Below are 23,391 nucleotides of genomic sequence, written 5' to 3'. Positions count from 1 at the left end.
TTACCTGCAGTGCGACGATTCTCTGTTTTCTGCTACTCACACATTACGACTACATACTAGTAGGTCAATGCTGTTATGCGGTGATTGTACTCACAAAATGAACTGCGATTCCAGAGCTGAGTTCGGCGACAATACAGGAAGACCGCTAACTTCGTCATTTTGTGTCAAATACGCATGTTCAACACCACAACATCAGGAAGTCGAGTCCCTATGATACACTGTACAATGTACCAACCTGTATTGGGTTTGCTGCCTCTTCTGTACTTCATAAAATTTACGATATTATTATATTGTCTACGAGTGATACAAACAGTCGGTTGTCTCATAGTCCTTACGTACAAAGGCATGACATGATTGAATACACGTCTAAACCAACCCACTTGGAGTGGAAGGCATGTGGTGGGCGAGAGAGACCTCTTTTTGTTGTTGTTGTCGTTTGGCTTTTTTGGGATTCCCCGAGTAGGGTCTATCATATACTATAACTTCTATTTGTAAAAGTGAAGTGCTCTTTCATTATGCTGGAAAGGGTGAATGTTAAATTCTATTTGTATTGTATATAATTTTCAATACAGTTAATTTCATTCCATTCCTTTATTCAAGCACGGCACATACTTTTGTTCCAGGAGTGTTCTTCCGCCGGTCCGTAACATGACGTTCGTTCGTTCGTATAATGTATTAATGTTCGTCATATTTTTTTTTTTTAAATCATCTCATCCCGCGATGTCTGCACCAAAATTATTACAATTTATAAACTCTGAGCTGATTGTCATATTTTCTTCAAACTTCGCTAATATAATTATTCTCCCATTATTTCTTCATTTCTTCAATTTACATTTTATATTTTGGTTTCATTCTTTTTCAAATAACTTTGAAATGACACATTTGTATGTGTCCTGTTGGTACATCGGCTTAATTTGACAACATGAAATTATTGCAATCGTCTGTCATTTTATGGGGATATTGCAGCAAGATGAACCATGATGAACCATTATCATAAATGTGTGTATGGCAATGATGCCCACTTGAATGTCTGAACAGTTAGGTTGGTTTTTTTCCACCTCACTAAATTCCGCCCTCTAGCGGTTTGTTCGTGTCAGCGAAAGACTAACCAATTTCCGGAAATCAACCCATGCTATAGTGACATGCCAGAATTAGACACAAATTGCCGTTTCAATGTTGTTGTTTTTTCTATTATAGTGTTGTTTGGTCTCTGAAATTTTGAACTTGTGATAATTCCCAAACTTAATGAACCTTCTATACATGGAGCTTGGAGGGGAAACGTGCAGTGCTGGTTTTTGGCTTTGAAAGTTTCCGTATACTATTGTAAAATAAAAACCCATCATTCCTGGGCAAAAGAGCACTCCATGTATATGATACCCGAACAGTACACTGATTAGTCTCACTTTGTTGAACATCAATGAAACGTCTAACTTTAAGCATGTACAAAATAAACACAATATTCGCCACAATTTTGTAGCATTTTCTGTTTATTGAAGTTATAACAATGAATCACAGCAAAAACCCTCTACTCATAGAGTACTTAACTTTCACTCCATTACAAGGACACACTGATTGCAGTACACACCGATATGGAAAAACACCCAAAGGAACATTACTATGCAAGGAGACAAAGCAACATCATTATGATTATAACGTGATCTCTATACTTCTAGAATACATTTTTCATGATTCCACAAAAATCGAGTAAAATTAGACTCTTTACAAGGATTATTCTAAATTTAAGTTATAAATGAATAAAAAAATATCTGCCGATACACAGGCAACGAAAAATATGAGTTGACAGTGAATCAAATAAAGAAAATTGACAAACAAATTTCAGCAAGATTTAAACAACAATAGAACTATTTCTGTTATTATGATTTGTGAAATAAAATAATTTGGAATATCATTTTCAGAAATTGGCTTTACTTCAGATGAGTATTTTCTCTGAAACGTATAAAGTACACTAAATAAAAGGTGACCCTATAAACATGATACAATGATATAACTTCATACTTGCGTCATCCACTACCCAAGTAGGCCCTACTTATGTATAGAATATGCATAATTAGGCAATAGACTGTTCCACCAACCTGGACGTAGCTTCTGCTTTCTTTTTTTCTTTATTTAATTCTGAAGCTTTTGGCCCTACAGGCCTTCATCAGGATCTACACAGACACAAAATAACGTACAGTGTGCCATGACAATGACATTGTCAATACAGTACTTATATAACAGTATGCACACAACAGGCACAATATCATATGGCGTATATTAATACAGAACAAACAGACATTCGGATATACTGATATAAAGCGTTGTACATACATGCTGCGATGAGCTGTGTTATACCCGATACCGAGATTGACACTGATCAAGTTTGGACGAGCTCCAGAGTATAAGTATCTAGAAAGTGGTGCTTTAGACCGCTTGACTACTACGCAATGGAATATGACAATATAATATAAGTATGTGATGACAGTTACAAAAACAAAACAAAAAACAAAAACAAAACAAAAAATAAGGAGGGCGAGACAACTTCGTCTTTGCCTCTAGTATTGAAGCCTACGTTCTAAAGGCAAGTATCCAAAAACATGTACTCTACGTATATGCGCATGCCTGCCAACACCGACAGGCCAATGTGCGTAGAGATAATCAATGAAATACTTCCAGACAGTGAGTGGTGATTCAATGCATATAATAATTTTTGTGTAATTGAATATATGTTTTACAAGCTCTACTTAAGCTTTAAAATGTATTGGACCATGAAATATCAGAATCATTATAATAATAATGAATCTGAAAGGGAAAATCCCTCCATTTTGTAATCTTTCTTTGATTCATGTATGTTTTCTGTATTCTGTGTATATATATATATATATATATATATATATATATATATGTGTGTGTGTGTGTGTGTGTGTGTGTGTGTGTGTGAAATGGAGAATGAATAAACAAGCGTACGCATAACCCTCAGTCTTCAATTATACCTTTCTAAGCGTATACATTCAATCTCTGCTATAGGTTATGACGAAATACCCTGAAATAGTGTACTTTCAGCATCAAATAACCTGATCTCGATTTTGGACCTCTGACCCAGAACACACTTCCAGAGAAACTTAATGTCAATCAATACATGCATAGCTTAAGCCTAAGTTTCGTGAAGATACAAGTACCTTGAACCACTTCCAATGTGTCTTAAATATGGAGAGAATAAAAAAGAGGGGGAGGGGAATTTTAGCATTCGACATTATAAGCCTTCGATCTTTGACCTTTGAACTTATGATGCAAACCTTTCCCTGGAGATTGTTGATCTGGTAAAACATACATTAAGCTTCATGAAAATATATTCAGGGATTGTGCCACAGAGATACAAGGGAAAATGGTAAAATCTTAGCCTTTGACCCAGATCTTTGGTCCTCCATTACGACCGAAAACTTTTACTAAGGAATCTTAATTTGGCAAAAGTCTGCATGCATTGTATACTCTAAATTTCATGTAAATAAATTAGACATTGCAGATATATACGGGGATATAGAGAAATTTCAGCATTTGACCTTGCTCCTTGACCTTTGACAGGCGTACTTCGTCCACTCACACATATATTGACAAAGTTTTGTTTGGATACCTTAAACGGCTCTTATATGTTTAATTCGTCGTTCGCAAATCAAGTATCGACTTACGGATGGACGGACAACCCGAAACTATAATGCCCCCGTGACACTTTGTGGCAGGGGTAGAAATAAAAGAGAGTAAGATGAAGAGGGAAAAACAGGAGAGAGAGAGAAAAAAAAAGAAATACCATGCAACCCACTCAATTACTGTTCATCCTCATAAAAAATCAAATTCCAATTGAAAGTAACAAATAATTCCAAAGTCTATCAAGGACCACAGACAAAATGCTCACATTGCTACTTTCGTTTTCCCTCAATGAACTCAACAAATCTAGCCTAATCTTGAGTATGATTCAGCAGGAGTTCGGCCATTCCGTAGAGCCTGAGCTTTCGTGGCGTTTTGTACTGGTTGGCAGTCGCCCCTGTGTTCGCTAGAACATAGGTCTTGAGTTCGTCGAAAGTGTCGGGTTTCACGAGATGAATTCTAGGGTGAGATATCCCGTCGTCTGTGCGAAGTCTCTCATAATCGCTGTTTCGGCGACGCAATTCAGTGTCGATCTGTGAAATCAGGGGGACGCTATTATTGTCAGTGCTATGAAATTAACTCAACGTAAGCTAATTTCGATCCTACAACCTCTGCTATGAAAGAGATCAATGTTATTTCTTATAACTATCATTATCATCATCACTGTGATTATTACTTCTACGTCAAGAAAATCGTTAGTAGGCTTACAAATATCGAACACACACATATAATTATTTGCATAAAATATGTGGCGTTGAATAACTGGAAATGCAATTTCCATGGTGCACTTTCCAGTATTGAGGAGATCAATAATCTCACTGCTGCAATAAGCCGTGTTTACTTTACTCGTTCAAAACAGACATGTATGAGAAAATTGTCTATTTTTTTCTAACTAAAATCTATTATGAAATAACATCCCATAACTTAACGTAACAAAATAAAACTTTAAAGGTCCTGTTTATCTTTGGGAACAGTAATGTAAAAAATGTCAAGATGTCACATTTTTAATGCATATATGTATATCTATTACATCACAAAACATCCTATCATATAAAATTTTCCCAATAAAACCAAAAATATAGGGAGATATCAGTATTTTTCTCAATAAACCATAACTGTAGACGACTTAGTCTGGAAATATCTTTATTATGATTATTGTTCACATTTTGTGCATTTAACAATACATCTAAACATCGATTATACCGATTCAAACTTTTAAAGTGGTTGTTTCTATCCCTAACTCACATTAAAGAACTATTTTAAAGCTCTAACTCTGGGGTTTTTCGTCTGCAAATGGTAAATTATGCCTTTAAGTAAAGTAGGTAGCTTCATGACAGTGCATTGTACAGTGGCGCAAACGGGAATACCCTCTAGCTGATTTATTTGTATTTTTCTTGAAACTTGAATGATATCTAGCTCGATCCAACCAAGGTGGTGCAGTGTCACGCAGTTTGATGTTTGTTCACTACTTATGCTATGAATAGTCCTTAAAAAAATGGTCATCGTGCCATAGATTTTTGCTCCTCGGTGAGTGTGATTTTTCCTTGCCCGTTTTCTTGTTTCACCTCGAGGAAGATAAGGTAGAACGGCATGACCTCATCAGGCTCGAACGCTATGACAAAAAAAGTAGTAAATAATGAAAAATCACTAGAATGGCAATTATGTTAGTTAAAGTTGTTGCGTTTAAAAGATATCAATACATTCCAATTGGGTTTATTTATGTATAAGTGTACAAATAATCTTCTCCCTGATCATTTATGTCAGTCATTTGAAGAAAACTCAGAATACCATTAGTATGAAACTAGATCATCTTCATTAATTCACATTCCAAAACATAAAAAGTCTTATTCCAACACACAGTGCGCTTTTCTGGTCCCAAGGTCTGGAATAATCTCCCAGCCCATTTAAAATCTGTACCTTCTTTGAGTCTATTTAAATGCCACTATATATCGTCTCTCTTTTTGGAATAAGAGACTTTTTTTGCTGATATGGTCAGGTTTGTGGGTGTTCCTTCTCTCGGGGCCTGGTGACGAGTTATTTCGTGAGTAACCTGTACATTATAATGGCACTTCAATACTTGGAATCCACTTTGCATACACTAGTTGTTGCTGTGTCCGGCAGGCCTCGTGCGAGCTTTTAGGTTGCCAGGAACAACTTTTGTTAAAATGACATGCATAAGATTTGAATATATCGGTAAAGGGGTCTCTTCACGATTCGGTTGCAGTTGGAAACAGTGCATTTCATTCTTTGTCTTGTTTACATCTGTGCAGAGGTTTCACATTACTAGCACTTATAAATATGTCACGTTTAACTTTGATATATGCAACTTTTGTTAGGCTGTAGCTCGTCACATATTTTCATACTTACTGTAGCCCCTCTGTTAGACTGCAATATTTCTCTTTGAGGAATATCTCATCTTAATATTGCCATGGGAACTATTACATTGTGTTTTTGTTATTTCTTGTGTTTGTGATGTAGTGTATTTTTGTTAGGCAGCTCACCAAAAGCTCTACTTTTTGAGGTTTTGCCTTCCTTGTACAACTTTATGTATGTGTGTGATGGAGAACAGCAGTGTGCAACCAGGGTGGGGCGAGAATAAAAAGTGCCCATCCGGGACACTAGGGAGAGTTGGAGTAGGCAAACATGGCGTGAACAGCTGTAGTCATTCGGTGTTGCTCCAAAGATGTTTTGTCGGTGCATGACGTGTGTTTCGTTGGTGCATGACAATGTGATTTACAACATAAAAAAGATGGAAAATAAATGTTTTACAAACTGGAACTGGAACTTGAAGAGGATAACAATAATGGAATTGCGATAAAGATATTGATATTAATGACTTTGATATAATCAGAATCAATTGTAACGATGATAAACACGAAAAAATGAACCACGAACTTTTATGTGAATGCTTTTTGATTTGACCCTATAAAACTACCAGTGATTGTGGCATTTGTGTACTTCGTAATTATTGTTATACAGTGTACATCATAATATGCGCTATCGAAATCTCGACGTATAGATGAAGCTCGTCGTATACTAGAGTTTTCGTCCACTACATATTTAATGATATGACAATGCTAATCATGTAGGACGACACAAGCCTAGCATATCAGCTCGAACAAACTTATAATGAGCTATCGCTCGCTGATGACAAGACAACAAGGAAAAGTAGAAATTACGCGGTGCGTAATATATGTCCCCGCCGGAAGTAGCATTTAGTAGCAAAATGTACAATATAGGTAAAAAGATGAAGGTCAAAGGTCAAAGAAGTCAAAGGTCAAAATTCTATGTAGAAGTTTTGAAGCCCTCACCTAGTGCCATCACATAAAGCAAACGGAATCGAAATCGGGTTAGAAATGGCGAAGGAGTAGCATTTTGTAGCAAATGTACAATATAGGTAAAAAAATCAAGGTCAAAGGTCAAAGAAGTCAAAGGTCAAAATTCTGTGTAGAAGTTTTGAAGGCCTCACCTAGTGCCATCACTTAAAGCAAACGGAATTGAAATCGGGTTACAAATGGCAAAGGAGTAGCATTTTGTAGCAAAATGTACAATATAGGTCAAAAATCAAGGTCAAAGGTCAAAGAAGTCAAAGGTCAAAATTCTGTGTAGAAGTTTTGAAGCCCTCACCTAGTGCCATCACATAAAGCAAACGGAATCAAAATCGGGTTAGAAATGGCGAAGGAGTAGCATTTTGTAGCAAAATGTAAAATATAGGTCAAAAATCAAGGTCAAAGGTCAAAGAAGTCAAAGGTCAAAATTCTGTGTAGAAGTTTTGAAGCCCTCACCTAGTGCCATCATATAAAGCAAACGGAATCAAAATCGGGTTAGAAATGGCGAAGGAGTAGCATTTTGAAGCAAAATGTACAATATAGGTCAAAGGTCAAGGTCAAAGGTCACAATTGAAATTCTGTATAGAAGTTTCAAAGCTCCCATGTAGTGCTATCATATAAAGCAAACAGAATCAAAATCGGGTTAGAAATGGCGAAGGAGTAGCATTTTGAACATTTTGATCATACACGGACGCACACACGGACGGACACACGGACACACGGACGGACACACACACGTACGGAGCCCGTTTCATAGTCCCCTGCTCGAACTCGTTCGGCGGGGACAACAACTTGATTTGACAAAACTCGATTAACCTAAAACGAAGAATATAAATCCGAGAGATATGACAGCAAAGTCTGGCAAATGATTGATAAATGCATAACCGAGGAAAACATTAAAAGCGGTCTCCTAGATAGCCCTATCATAATATCATATTTTGTCTCTAACATCAATGCGATTTTCAACAGTGATTCTTAACATTGGTGTTAATAGTGTTAATACATATATGTATACATACATGTATATCTATCTATATATATATATATATATATATATATATATATATTGTATATATATATATATATATATATATATATATATATAATGCTTTGTTTTTGTTGTGCGTGGGTGTGTGTCCGTGATACCAAGTTCTGGTCAGATGTGATTTACCTATAGTTGATCTGCATTAAGAATCAAGTAGGGGCCTAGTTTTTACTTTTCAAATCATATAGTTTTATCTTCAGTCAGCATAGAAAAAAACAACATCGTTTAGGACCCCACGTACACAATCATAATAAATGAAAACATCTTCTCATTATTCGGCCCTACTCGACAAAACTGCAAACAAAACTAAAAACACGCAAGTCAAAGATGAATAATTATGACGTGTTAAGAAAATATTCACAGTATTCACACCGACTTGAATCCACTCACCAGGGCTTGTTTCGGGGATGAGGGGGCTCTCCGCAACAGCATAATCGCAGAGGGTCAGGCCGGGCCAGCGAGCCACTGCTGCGTAGACGCTTTCTCTTACGACTACCTCGGTCAACTTCTCGTATCTCACATTCAGCATCGTTCCTAACCTGTTGGTTGAAACAGGAAAAAAAAATAAAACATTAAGAAAGAAAAAAAAAACACTTTGCGAGGTGTGCAGACGGTAAAAAAAAAGTCTGTGATGAATTCTCTCTCCACTTCGCAGCTTTTGCACCCAATCTGGTTGGAATAATATAGGTTGACGCACTTCGAGTTCGAGAATCTGTCAATCTTTGAAAAGCAGAGTGTGGTGTTGTTTTTGGTATGTTGAAAATCTTTGGAAGCAAAATGAAAGGGGCGATCGCACGAGACTAACATCCAGGAATAGGGCCCACGAGTTCGACATCGGAAAAAGGTTCCGGTTCCATGAGTCCTACGCATTGTACAGCCCACAAGTCAGACGGTTCATGAGTCCGAAACAAAAGCGTCGGACTCATGGGTCTTTTGTTACCTAGTGTCAGACTCGTGGGCCTTGTTTACCTAGTGTCGAACTCATGGACCTTATTTGCTAACAGTGTTAAGCTCATGGGCTGCATGATTCATGTGCTGTATGAGACGCGGTCTGTGTGAATCGTGGGCTAAATGACATGTGGGTGTCGAACTCGTGAAGTGCAACCAAAATGAAACTGTGATGTCGTATGTGTACTCAATACCCACCTGTACAGGACCTCCAAAATAGGAGTTTTGCCATCGAAAGCGACCACGCGAATGATGTCGCCCATCCGATATCGGTAGAGCCCGCTGAGTTGGGTGATGACCACCTCGTACTGCTTTCCTACTTTCAGCTCGTCGAGTAGGAATGTCTTGGGTTGGTCTTTATCCCTGTACCACCACAACAGATGATGATAATAAGTGTCATCCATCCAAAGGACATTAATGGGCCTATACTATTACTTACAGTTTCCGATTTGTTTATTTTCATAGTTTCATTAAAAAACCCAAACGAGTCACTGCAATAATGAAATAAAATAACAAGTGCAAAAGATTGTGTTGTTTTTAATTTCGCAGAAGAAATATACAGTAAATGTGGTTTAAAGATCATAAATGAGGATATTGCAGATGTAAAAGAAGAGAGAGATAAAAAAAAGACTGTCGCTTTTTTCGTGCATTGGAGAACCCTTTAGTCACCCCCTCCACCCAATGCTCGTGTACAGAGTATACATTTATGTCCCACTGTATGATATGATTCACTTTTCTATCTATAGTGTATCTGGGGTCTTTTTATTTCTTTTTTTCTTGAGATATCTTGCACGGTACAATAGTCATCAGCTTTTAGAAGGATCATCTCACAACAGGTGGTGGAGGTGTTAAGCTCATGCAGTGGATAGACTGTGAGCTCAGGGCACTTATAGTCAAGACACCTCATGCTCATGGCCTAGTCCTTGGGGGTAAACTACTCTTGTTCCTCGTGTTAAAATTGCATTCAAAGTAGGCCTATTATACTGGTTTTCAGCTCTACTGAACCCCCCCCCCCTATTTGCGTAGTTTTTGTCATGTTACATATGGCATATGGAACTAAAGGATCGAGGACAAGTATAGAGAGGATTTAAAGGTTCCATGACATTTGCTCCTGCGACAATTTCTCCCATGAAATATCTGCACGGTAAGTCTAACATAAATTCTACGCCCAAACATAACCCTAATCCTAATCCTAATCCTCACTATGAAATAAACCTTAGATCCTATAGCATAATCCTAACCCTATAAGTCCTTGGAGAAAATAGGACCGGAACAAAACTATTCTCGCGGGAGCAAATGTCGTGTTACCGGGAAAATAAAAAATGCTCATACTCACGTATCTGCTAGCTCGATGAATTCGTAGATGAGTTCGGTGTTAATAGGGTAATAGCCTCTTTGTTTCTTGGAGAACCAGACGGCCTGACCCAATATGGCCTCGGACGATCCGTACACAAATGGAAGCAAAGGAATCCCTGAAAAGTAGGATATGAAGTTGCTGATCTTTCGTCTCGAGTTCATCTTTTGTGAGTACACGAACAGCGGCAGATCCAGAGGGGAGCGCACCGGGCGTGCGCCTCCTTTTTATTTTTGATTAAAACAATAGAAATTTTAAAAAAATGGGGGGGGGGGGTGCGCGCGTGCGCCCCCCTTTGATTTTTGCAAAGGCGCCTCACCTATACGGAATTCCTGGATCCGCCCCTGCACGTAAATGATTCACAACTGATGTTCAAATAAAAATAGGAAATTTTGAAAGATCAATGATAAACGATAAAGGATGAACACTGGAACGAGTACATACATCAATTACTCGATCGAAAAGCCTCCCACCACAAAGGAATTACTTGTTAACTTCAAAACAATTCCATTCAAAATTCAAGTAAAACTTCTATTCATTAAGAGCTAATGTGATTCAACAATGATTACATTTTTTAGCGGGAGTGATTGCAGCTACTAAACAATGATGGAGAACATCGACGGCTTTGAGTAAAAGCCAGTGATGGAATTATGAAGCAATAAGGACAATTTCTCTTCTAATTTGCATAAACTACGCCGTAGTGACCGATTTGTGTAAAAAACGTCTGGAAAGTTGCAAATTCAATAAATTTCTTATATTGGTTTCTGTTTTTAACCTTGCATTTCAACAATCTTGAACCTGGGTGTCATTTTTCAAATTTATGATCCTTGTCACCAGCCAACGGTGGAGTTCAGCCAGTTTGAACTGACTATTGCTGACAGGCAATCTCACTAGGACGAGACCCCTGTATGGGGATCCGGTTGAGCCATTATCTGGTTCTCTGTTGAATAATCATGCATATAGGACTGAGGGATTACCTGGTGCATACTTTGCCTCCAACAATGGCCAGATCTTAGTATTATCGATGCCGACAACTATGGCCACGTCGGGCCAAATTCTCCTCATAATCCCCTTGAACCCTTTCTCAAACTCGTGTCGCAGTTGTCTGGCCCTCTCTCGGTCACCTGAACCCAAGGTGGCCTCCAGAGCGGCCCTGACTCCATCGTCGAGTTCGATGTCCTTGAGGATAGTCCCTTGCTCGATGTCGGAAACGACGTCCGGCCACCTGTGCTCCAGGATTTTCATCATGCTCTCCATATAGTGCAGGAAGAAGAAGTAAAATATGCCGATGGATGGCTCTCGAAGGGCGAAGAGCACGTGAATGTAGCTTGCATCCTATACGTTTTGGAAAATTGATGTATAAAATAAATATAATATAAAAAAGTAAAAGTGATGAAAGCAAAAAACCTGAAATTCTAATGACTCACAATTTGGTATCGGAATTTTGTAAAATGAGGCAACTCCACAATGCTCAGTCATACTGAAAACAAACAAACCGAAATAAGTTGGTAACTGCATGCTGTTTGATGTACTTTGTCGTTAAACAATTTGAATCTGACAATAAAAACGGTGATGTTGGTTATTCCGAATGTTCGTTAAATCCGAAACTGAAATGAGATTTGTTAATCTGGCAATGAAAAGAAGGTGCGTTTGACTATAAACGAATTTTCGGAATAACGAATATTTTGTAACCCTGCAATAAGACTATAAACCAACCTTCAGAATAACCAACCTTATGTCGTTTTCGGATAAACGAACTTCCTGATTAACGAAGATTTTATTTTCACTTTCGGATTAACGAAACTTGGGGAAAAACGAACCTATCAGTTCATTTTCTTATTAACGAACTGTCGGAATATAACGAACCTTATTTCTTTTACAGATGAACGAACCTACGGAATAACGAACCTTTTTTTTTTCATTTTCGGATTGACGAATCTTAGGAAGAACAAATCTTATTTTGTTTTCGAATTAACGAACCTCCGGAGTAACAAATCTTCGGATTAACAATCTGTAACTAATAAGAGAGCGCTCTAGGCCTACGAACAATTGCCCCCTTTTTTTTCAAAGGCCCTTACTCTCTCAAATCTATATAGTTTTGTTCATTTTAAGCTTTCTTAGCGAGGATAACTGAAAACATGTAGGCTGTATAGCCTGTTTCTAACCTTTATTGAGCTGATCCCAAAGGCATCCGGCGGACTAGTGAAGAGATCCAGGCGACGGCTGTCCTTCGGAGAGAAACATATGAACGAACTGATGTCGACTCCATTCTCTGCTTTCGTGACTCTAGGATGGACGTAGAAGCAGAATTCTTTCTGGAGAAAGCCGAGAGCTGGGCAGAGCTCGAACGCAAGTTTCGTCGTGCGGTAAAACAAGGCGTCCAGGAGGTGCAACTTCATCACATGCGGGATGTATTTCGACTGACCGGTGGTGCCCGTTGTCCGGCAATAATTGTCCAGCGTCCGTGGCGTAATGATGCCCGACTCACCTCTCATCGTCCGGTCGACGTAAGGCCTGTAATGCTCGTACGATGTCAGTGGATGGCGCCGTCGGAATTCCTCCATGGAACTAATCTCGCCGAGGCGGTGTTCCCTCCCGTAGACGGTGTCGGCATTCTCCCGCAGAATGTCGAGTAGAAACTTCTCCTGAGACTGGCGAGGATTTTGCCAGGATTTGCGCAGTAGCGCCATCTCCCTCCTGCCAAGGATGTAGCGACGTGTCACCTCACGGATGTGGCGCAGAGTTGAGAGAATGTTGTCGTTGGGTGATGAGGGCATGCGCGAAATGAAGTGGAGCCCAGCGGCAAGTAGGAGGAAGAAGGCTCCAAGACCGACTGTTGACAAAAAACAAACAAACAAACAAACAAACAAACAAGCAAGCAAACAAATAACTAGAGAAGGACGCTGAGAGCGCAGACCTCCGCCAAGCAGCTCATTTCCACCACTGATCTTGTTCTTCCGTGGAGATCAGTGATTTCTACCCATCTGTATGCGTTCTGGAAGTCGCCCGATTTCCATCCCCATATACAGTAGAAACCTTTTGTTACGTCATCAATGCCAGCTGCGGGACGCGCCTCGCCCTGGACCAGAAACTACTAGAGCACCAAAGACGCTTAACTGAAAATATTAGTTGGTTTGTTTTCCTCTATAAAGCTCCCAACTCCCGAACACTGTACAATCGCTTTTCTTACCCTTCTCTCCCCTCTACTCTTCCTATTCGGGTACCCCCTCATTCATTCAACTATCCTATCTCTATGCAAGTCATCCCTCCCTCCTATTCTCCTTCCGATGTACATTATATATCATGTTATGCTACGGGGGCTGCACGCAAATCAAGCTACGCTTATGCTGTAGCCCCTCTGTATTATTCATTGTAGTATGTTTTGTTGTACTTTTGCTGTACATTGTACACAGGCAATGAACAAGAAAATACTTATATATATTATGATATTTATGTTTGTACATGAATGTGTATATGTACAATGATGATACAGAAACCAATAAATCAAATCAAATCAAAATCAAATCAAAATCTTGTCCCTTATTCGCGTTTCTCTCCTGTTACATCCACCTTGTGTTGTTCTCTTCGGTCAAATGACATTGGAAATATTTGAAAGTTTTACATTAATTATTCAGTCGATGTGTATGTATTCTGGTAATTCAGCTAAAAAAAAGGGGGGGGGGGGATAATTGTAATAAAGCCATAATGTCCAGAGGCCGGTGTCAAGCAATTTGCTTATCAATAACTGTCTCCTCCATTTGTATATTTATATGCCATTATGTAGGTCTTCGTATTAATCACATTATTGTATTGTATGTTCGTAATGATAACTCTTGTTTATACCTTCATGACTCGTGAATGATTTTGGATTTTGGTCATGCTGATTTTTTTTTTTATACAACTGGAGAAATAAATCTTGCTAACCTGAACTTATGGCTGAAATTTACATTAACGTAAACGAAAAACATCTATAAAATCGGACGAGTTTGTATACTATTTTGTACACATACAGGCACCAGGTCTTTGCTTTGAATTGCCAGGACTTTAAGCTTCATTTTGTGTACGTGCTCTTTTATTGAGGTACAGGTCTCGCAAAAATGAGGGAAGCTGTTTGCTCACACAATGAATCCTCACCTTTCATGCTACCGTGATCATTGTGAAAACTGTGCCATTATGCCTTGCTTCTTTCATCAATGTCGTGCTGAGCGATCGTCTGTTTTGTGTTTACATGATGCCAACTATTCACTGGAATGCTGATTTCAGAAGTTCAGTGCAAGAAGGCACAAAAGATTACTGTGGTTTTTTTTTTTTTTTCTGGAAAGATATCTGTCTGATGTGGTAAGAATGAAACATGGTTTTATAGGAGAGCTGCAGAAGGTAGTGTGGATAAACAGGCGGACCCCATATTAGGATGTGGGTATTAACCTATAAGCTACACGGCTTGACAACAGGCTAGGCGCACCCACAAAACACACAAGCACCCACATATAACCCACACAAACACTCATACACACACATACACACACAAACACACAACAAACACACACACTTATGCTCACACACACATACACATATCGCACGTCACAGTTGCAAAAAAAAAAAAAAACACACCTGGAAACAACTACAACAACAACAACAACAACAGCAGCAACAACAAACAAACAAACACACACACACACACACACATTTTGCGAAATCAGACTTGAAGAGGTGAAGATGCATTTCTCTACACGAGATTTTCATGTTCTGTGTTTGGTTGTGGCAAGTGAAATGTCATTATCACTATGCGATGCAATAAAAGTGATCATACATTGCAAGTTGTGAAGGTGCTAGTATCGGAATCCGAAGTTACTCCTTGCAACCATGACAACAGTCAAGGGAACCCTGTAAAGCAGAGGTGTTTATTTTTCATTCGTTGTCTCGTAACATGGTCAATATAGGACTACCTGTACATCTTATTTCGCTTGAGTTTCCTCAATATTCTTCGTGTTTAATCTAAACAGCGTTTTGGTAGTCTATAGAATTAACATCGCATTTTGGCTCAAAACAGGTGAAAGCATCGTGCGACTTACGATTTTCAAAGGACAAATGTTGACTGAAGTTCAGCTGTCATTCTATCTTTAAACTATTTGAATTTGTTGCTGGTCTACCTCACTGTAGGCTGGCTGCAGAAGTTGTACGAATGTACGAGTATAGCAAAAACATTGCTTAAATTTTTGGCGTATTGTCTCGTAATTTCCTTCCTCATAAGAAAATGACAAGTAAAAAAATGGAAGACTCGAATATCTCATTGATATGAAAGGCATTCGATACATAGAATATTTGTAGGCGTTGACACTACCACTGTATAACGAATGTAATGTGATATTAAGTTGTTTTCAGTGTTAAACAAGTCGTAACGAACTATCCAATCTGCTGGTGACTCTCAAAACTTCACGAATAAGATATTTTAAGTTCGAAGACTTAAGAAGAAAGTATTCAACTAAAATTGACAATTATAATTAAAAAAAAAGAATATGTTGCATTATTATCAAGATAATGTTTTAAAAGAAATGAACGTACTATATCTATCTCTTACGCCAACCTCCGCATTAGTACCAGTACATGCAAGGTACTCTGATGAGTGTGTGTGTGTGGTGTATGCCTTGAAGAATATGTTTGATTTTTTAATAATGCATACGTTGTGTTCGATAATAAATGCTGTTTGTAGATAATACTGTATTATATCATAATACGATGACGTTTTTCTAGGTAATTGTAGATTACAATACAGTGTACTTTGTTCATTTTGGGACTGCACAGTGTATGATTCATACTACATACGGGTTACCCAAAAAAAAAAAAAAAACACCACTTTTGATCTTTAATAATTCAAAAACTATATATCCGATAACACCGACATTGATTTGATCAATAGCTGAAATATGTACAATATTGATGAAGGTAATTTAAGAATGAAAGCATGAATCAGTTTCATTAAATTTAAGATTAATCTTTTAGATAGGGTTAAGATTTTGCTCTATTCCCAACCCTCTGTATGAAGCTTTACCTTTGCACAGGGGTCTGTGTGTATGGTAACGTGTAGTAAACACCCAGATGATAGTCAGGGTTTGAATGCTTTATTATCCATTAATGAGGAATTCCACTATCACAGCTAGTCTTTATTTATCCTAAATTGTTGTGTATGTAAGCACACGGAAAATGTGCTTACTTTTTATTTTTTATGTGCATTTATTTTACCCTTTATCATGAATTCAGACAATTCATCATGAATTATCGATAAAGCATTCACGTGCCTTGAGGCAAGAGACCAGAAGCCTAGTCAACAGAGCTCTGAAAAGGTGGTATTCATGCCCATTGTTCGGGGTCATTGTACAAGTACACACTCACATCATTGATTCCTGTGTTCAAAGTTCAAGTTTTGTGCAGAGTGTTAGAATTTGACCAAAATCTGGAGCCTAACTTTGAAATTAACCAAGGATTGATTTGTTTGAAATTGATGTGAAATTAATTTGTACTTTTCAAAACACCTGCATTAAAATTTTACACTTTTCGGCTATTACCCATATTAATGACAGTGTTATCTGATAATTGTTTTCGGTTTTACATACGAAGGATCAAAAGTGGGAAATGTTCTTTTGTAACACCTAATACTTCTCTGTGCAGTCTCCCATCTTATCACAACGCGAAAATTAATGTTATGTATATGATTGACATGTTTCCAGGTTTCTATAATGCTCTTTTTTCTATTGAAAATGACACTAGTACATAAACATCACTGAACTGACTTGACCTGAACTGGATACATCCCAATGAATTCTCACGGTTGAGGCTGGGTACGTTTAGCAATACAACGAGATAAGGACAATATAAAGATAATTCGATAAAATTTTCATTTTTTGATTAAAAGTCACATTCCATCGATAAATAACTGACAAGTGAGGGTAATACTATTCACTATTCTTCCAGAAATAGGTGGGTCAAGTGCTCTTTTATTATTGTAGAAATGTGTTATTTTCTTTATATTTTTCCTTACATGCCTATTGTTGAATTGTTGAACATACATTTCATTATGAACTGTATAGTCGTCCCCCCCCCCCCCCCCCGCATTCAACGCTGGCGGCAGCGAAAATTTTGAATTTATAACTTTTCAACGGATTATCCAATTATTTTCAAACTTCGTTGTGTGTTCTACTACAAGTGGTGTTGAATATATATATATATATATATATATATATATATATGTATATGTATTTTTACTTTTCACCACAAAACAAACACAAAGTTGCCAGACATGATGTTTTAGGTAAGGACGGATTCTAAAAGAGCAGACTTTAATCTCAATTCAAATGCACTCTCCTAACCTTTCTAAATATTGGAAAGAACACATTCTTGAAAAGTGTGTAGGGCTACTGGGAGGAGATGCTCTGGAGTAAAGGGTCTATTCAAGCACTTAAAGTGCACCAACACCTGAGTTGTTATGAGTATTATGCTTGCTATACGTACATTTGTAGAATATACTTGAGACATGCCCTCTGCAAAATATTTGGTGATTTTTTTTTGTCACTCCAAATTCTATTTATTGGGGTTTGAATGTAAATTTTGAAGCCTATACAGAAACAAAACCGACGAAAAATAGACTAGTTGATCACCCGATTCTTTCAATCGAACGATCACGCTATCTATATTTTACGTCTTTAACGATAGGAGAAGAACCTTAACGCGTTGAGCACAATTGCAATATTCCTACGGAGATATGATCTGATTTATTGAAATATGTATGCTACACTGTAAAAACATCGGTGTTAGATTAAACACCACGGGTGTTAAATCTAACACCGATCAAACTTCAATAAAGGACCACACCCACAGGTGTTAAAAATACACTGTGATGGTGTTGAAAAGTGTTCGCGTGACACTTCGTGGTGTTAATTTGACACTGTACCTGGTGTTATTTTGACACTGTACTGGTGTTAATTCAAAAATGACACCACATGGTGTTGATTTGATATTTGCTGGTGTTTATATCAATGGTTTAACACCCGTCCAGCTTCAATAAGGGACCACACCAGCTGGTGTTACTTTGGTGTAAATTTATTTTCACATTTTTTCAAAAATCTAGTATTTTAATGTGAAATTCTTGATCGTCTTGTTTAAATTAAAAATGAACAAGAAGTGCAGTTACTAAGAAACTCTTCAAAAAACAGTTTAAAATTTGGAAATGACACCCGTAGGTGTTAATTTAACACCATAAATGAGCACCGAAAATTTAACACCAGCTCGGTGTTCACTATTTAACACCGGACTTTTTGCAGTGTATCAGGTGCTATCACAGGTGAATTAAGGCTGTTTATTTTCCTGTATTCTATAGCTGTACACAGATTTGATTTCCACAGCATTGGTGCACTCTAATCTCTATCAAGCCGCACCCTGTGCAATGAACATGACCCTCCCCCCCCAAAAAAAAACCCAAACAACAAAACAACAACAACAACAACAGCATCAAAACAAAACAAAACAAAACAACCCCCCCCCCAAAAAAAAAAGAAAAGATTAAAAAAGACCCAGCACACAAAACAAAACAAAAACAGAATCTACAACTTCAGAGCAACATCAATGAAGGGATTATCAGAGTAAGCTGAATGAGTATGCTCTATTCTGTACATAAATACCAAATTTCAAAGCAGTAGCATGATCCTGTGTAAAGGGTTTCCAAAAAATGAAAAGGGGTCCCTAAATGATATCTAATTATACAATTCTATTAAAATGTTCTAGAAAAAAAAGCACACAAAAAAACAAAATTTTTCATTCGTTTTATGATCCCAAACTTTAGAATAATGTAGTACAAACTTACTCTCTCAGAAATTGATAATATGAAACATTCAGAATTGACTGGGTTGACCCGTTTCAGCTATTGTGAGTCTTCATGTAAAATCATTGAGTGCGGCTTTTTGTTGACTTTGTGATGCAGGGTCACCTTTTAATTCTCCGTTAGTCCTTTAGTTTCAGTAAATAATACCGGATCATTTTCTTTTTATGAAATAGAAAGTTTGCACTACATTTACTTCTCACGAGCTTATCAAAATGACTCACCGCAAATCAAGGCCCTCCATCTCCTCTCGGACTGAATACCGGCCCAAATAAGCCAAAAGGCGAGAGAAAAACACAGTCCACATAGCCACACTAATGTTACACGAAATGTCCACGCCGCCATGTTTTCAAACGATGAAATTCAGGGCTTCTAGAGCCGACGTCCTTTTACTACATGAGACTCGAACCGAAATGATCCGGTTCAGCACTCATTGTCAAATGAGTTACTGCAGATTGGGCTGTCGCTCGTGAGATGACATTCGATTGAAGTAGGAATCAATAGGGCTAGCATAGGAATCAATAGGGCTAGCATCAAAGTATTGCATGATTTCTGTGTTGAATTCCATCGTGAACAGCATAACACGCTTGAAAAAGCGAGATAGGCCTATTGTTATTTGGAATCATAAGCGGATTTTTTTTCAGCTGTTTTTATTTAAATCCCTATTCCCAACTTTAGCAAATGTTAAGGAAGGTGATTCAGCTCAGCCGGTTGCGCGTCTGCCTCCCGATACAAACGACCCGGGCTCGATACCCGAGTCTAGTGGAACATTTTTTGTGTTATCATACAGAGCCCTGTAGTAAGGGACAAAACACTCTGTCCCTCGGATAGGATATCAAGTGAGGAATATAGGACAAAATGAGGGGGGAAAATTCAGATATGGTTAGTAGATCCACCGGCTGTGAAAAGACTCAGCGTGTAGCTTCTATTTGCTGAGGAAAATTCACAGTAAGTGTAATCAACCCTTTCACGCACATTTTAAACCTTTTTTTTTTTTTTCCTACGGGCAACTTTTAAAGCAGCTAATTTGATCCGATTTTTTTTTTCCTGAAAAACGACCCTTCGATATATATTATATGTATATCTCATCTAGTATTTCTAAAATTGTGGAAAAAAGTTATTCACAAACGATTGTAAATTTTCCCACATATTAATCACTTGCTTGTCCCTAACACACTTGGTTAAAACAAAAACAACAAATGATTATGCTTTGGTACACTCATTGAATAATGTGACAGAATGTTTTGCGTTTAAACAGAAAACAACTAAATAGAGTTTTTATGGCGTTACCAAAGATAGGCCTACTTGATATAATTGAATATGTCATTTTCATCAAAAAAACAAAACAAAAACAAAACAGATGAAATATGTTGTCCGCGTCTTTTCACTATATACTAATATTTTATGGCAATGAAACTGTTAAAAAGGGAGGGTGTGGGATGGAGAGCCCTCTCCTTCACAAGGGAGTATTTGGCTTTTTAGATTTGAAGTTAAACGACTGGTGCACTCAATTTGGTGGAGTTTGAGAAAGTTTTCGGTGAAAAGACACACACGCAAGTATACCACGATCTACAATTTGATCTAGTCATTCATGTCTAAATGGCCTCAATGATTGTTCCTCATGCTCTTGATTCATGATTTTTATCATCTTGAGGGAGGGGGCTACCGCTCTAATACCGTGCACTTTCTGTTCTACCCCTGATTATGAACGAATTACAGAATAATTATAAATTACCCCTTCACTAAAACTAACTCTATATCTGAATCAGATGCTCCATACAATATATAAGAATGGCAATTCAATTCATAACAATGAATATTGAGTAATATGGCAGCTGAATAGTTCAGGTTAGGCAATGCTGACGCGTCGTTCAGTGACAAAGGCGCTCGCTTACTGTTTGCTTACATGTAGTTAAATTGCAAGACGTAATGATACAGACAGCAATGATGACAATAACAGTGAAGGTTTTTGCATTTACCCCATTACCATTGTATGCGTATTGGTTTTTTTTTTTCAATGATGATAATAATAATGCATGTAATAGTAATGATGATAAGAAGAAGGGAGACAAACATGATCAAAACAATAATCCGGGAGGGGGGGGGGGGGTGTGATTATCCTATCATCCTCCATCTAGTGAGCTGGAGGATGCATATCCCCCCCCCCCCTCCCCATTGCCCCTGTCCACAGCGTACTTGGGTCCTGTATTGGACCTACATCAGCTCAGAGTTTGTCTGCTAATGTACTGGCTAGTCTGTTTTTACGAGCGCCCTCTTTGCTGGCCTCGAAGTAATAATCACGAGTGATGACTACAATTTAATCACCGTTCACGAATTCAAAGAAAAAAAAATTGATGCTAGACATGGTGATGTAATAATGCAAATGTTGGGATGCATAGGAGCGCTAGGGTGTGTGTGTGTGTGTGTGGGGGGGGGGTGTTTGTGTGTATGAATGCTCGTTTTCATCACTCGGGCTTTGATGAAATCGTTTTGCTTCTCTCAACATTGTCTCCGAATTTGTCACCGATGAACAATTTTATTCTGCAGAATAACATTCTTTGAATTATAAGCAACACAATTGTCATGCAACTGACCTTAGCAACACTTTAAATTGTTCCTTCCTGCTTACGGATTGTAAGTCCTATATTTCTATTCTTTTTGATGTACGAATAATAATTATCAGGTGCTTGACCTCCTGATGGAACAGATTCTTTATTCGACGGGTGATCCAGCCATTCATTATTTCGTGTAAACTTTGTTTTGTTTTGTTTATAATTGGTGATATTGACGTGGAAGTTGCCAACAAACATACAAATAACATAACAAAAAAACAACATTTATTAATTAACGCAAAATATTATAGAACAAGTTGCGTTATGATTCTTGGCGTCCACCTTTCAGAACATAATTCTTAGCGTAAGAATAGTTCTCACCTGAAAAATACACACATAAGAAAAGTTCCCGATTCCTTCCTCTATGTGCGCGCTCTCAAACACTTAAATGTTTGAACATTTGAACAGTTGAAATGCTTGCGATCTGTAAAAAAAAAAAAGAAGAAACGATACCTTGTTGTAAATCTTTTCTTTTTAAGGAATGCAAACGAAACATGAACAAGAGGCACAATAGCTTTTGTCTTTACCTTCTCGTTATGCCACATTCTTGTAAACAGTTCAACCAGCATGAGCAATTACATGTTCGGAATAATATGCATGTTCATAATGGCAATCCTACGTCATGGGATATGATGCTATCCAACTCTAATCAACTTACCCTGCTATTTCTCAGTCTTTGAATGTTATATGATTCTGTTTGTTTGAATAACAGCTGGCGTGATCCGTTGTTCAGCTCTTTGTGTGAATGTGTTTGTTTATGTGTGCAAATGTGTTGTTTTCGTTGTTTTTCACAAATAATCACCTGATAATGGAGAGTGCATCACGTGACCATTGATGCATACAAACTGTACATAGTCAGCCGAGAGCGCTGCTGATTTATAGTTGGTATCCTGCCGTGGATATAAGTGCTTCCACTTGGATGTCTGCGTTAAAAAAAAAAAGAAGGTTTGTTTTGAAATTGGACAAAAGTAAACAGCGACGGACTACTTCGTCGGTTGCCGAATCGAATTCCTCTCTGCTAATTTTCTAACCATTGCTTCTTACTCTGAATTCTCCTTTTCAGCAAACCTGTTTACAAGGAAGGAATAATAGTGCTAAGAAGAAAACATTTCTTTTTTTTTTTTTTTTTTTTTTTTTTAAACGATGCAATTTTTCCACCCCAGCCATGACACTTAAGGGTTCCTATGACGCGCCCGGCAAGCGAGATCAATTAGTCGCAAGAGGTATATAGTGTGCGGTGAGCAGGTGCGATTTCATCTGTACAGTATCCGGGCGTCATTATTGGAAAACATTACGTAACGTTACAAGTTAATGTGCCATTATCTGGTTAGAATACTGGACGAGAAATAACAAAATATTCAGCATTCGTTTGAGCTCTTCCTTGATATATTATAACGTTCCTTCATCATTTTATACATAATAATTATATCACTCACATTAAAGCAGATGCATGGTAGGTTACTTCGCATGATGGCAACATCCAATAATGATCTAGTAAATAAAAAGATATGAAATTTGCTTCATGACTTGCTAAGGTGATCTCATGGCTCAAGTCATGATTTAGATATTTGGGCAAGTGTGGTGAAGACAAAGGT

General features: G+C 37.8%; 1 protein-coding gene and 1 long non-coding RNA gene across 2 annotated transcripts in view; both read right to left on the bottom strand.

Annotated features, from left to right (window-relative positions):
• Positions 1-441, bottom strand: part of LOC139737082 (uncharacterized) — a 3,740-nt gene extending 3,299 nt beyond the window's left edge. Inside the window, exon 1 of the long non-coding RNA XR_011711359.1 lies at positions 95-441. This is a non-coding gene — a long non-coding RNA (uncharacterized lncRNA). The remainder of the gene's footprint in view (positions 1-94) is intronic.
• Positions 442-7,779: 7,338 nt separating this feature from the next.
• LOC139737077 (uncharacterized) lies at positions 7,780-14,456 on the bottom strand. The gene is made up of 7 exons (XM_071647754.1): positions 14,450-14,456; positions 12,481-13,148; positions 11,293-11,650; positions 10,298-10,433; positions 9,160-9,324; positions 8,404-8,552; positions 7,780-7,784 (listed from the first exon to the last, which is right to left on the bottom strand). The coding sequence occupies exons 1-7, from the start codon at positions 14,454-14,456 to the stop codon at positions 7,780-7,782; spliced, it is 1,488 nt and encodes a 495-aa protein (XP_071503855.1).
• Between the last annotated feature and the right edge of the window lie 8,935 nt (positions 14,457-23,391).

This window comes from Diadema antillarum, unplaced genomic scaffold (genome assembly GCF_040938485.1).
Source record: "Diadema antillarum isolate AM-2024a unplaced genomic scaffold, OU_Dant_1.0 seq00000680_RagTag, whole genome shotgun sequence".
NCBI lineage: Eukaryota > Metazoa > Echinodermata > Echinoidea > Diadematoida > Diadematidae > Diadema > Diadema antillarum.
Note: the sequence above shows the minus strand (reverse complement) of the source record. Positions and strands in the feature narration are given on the sequence as shown.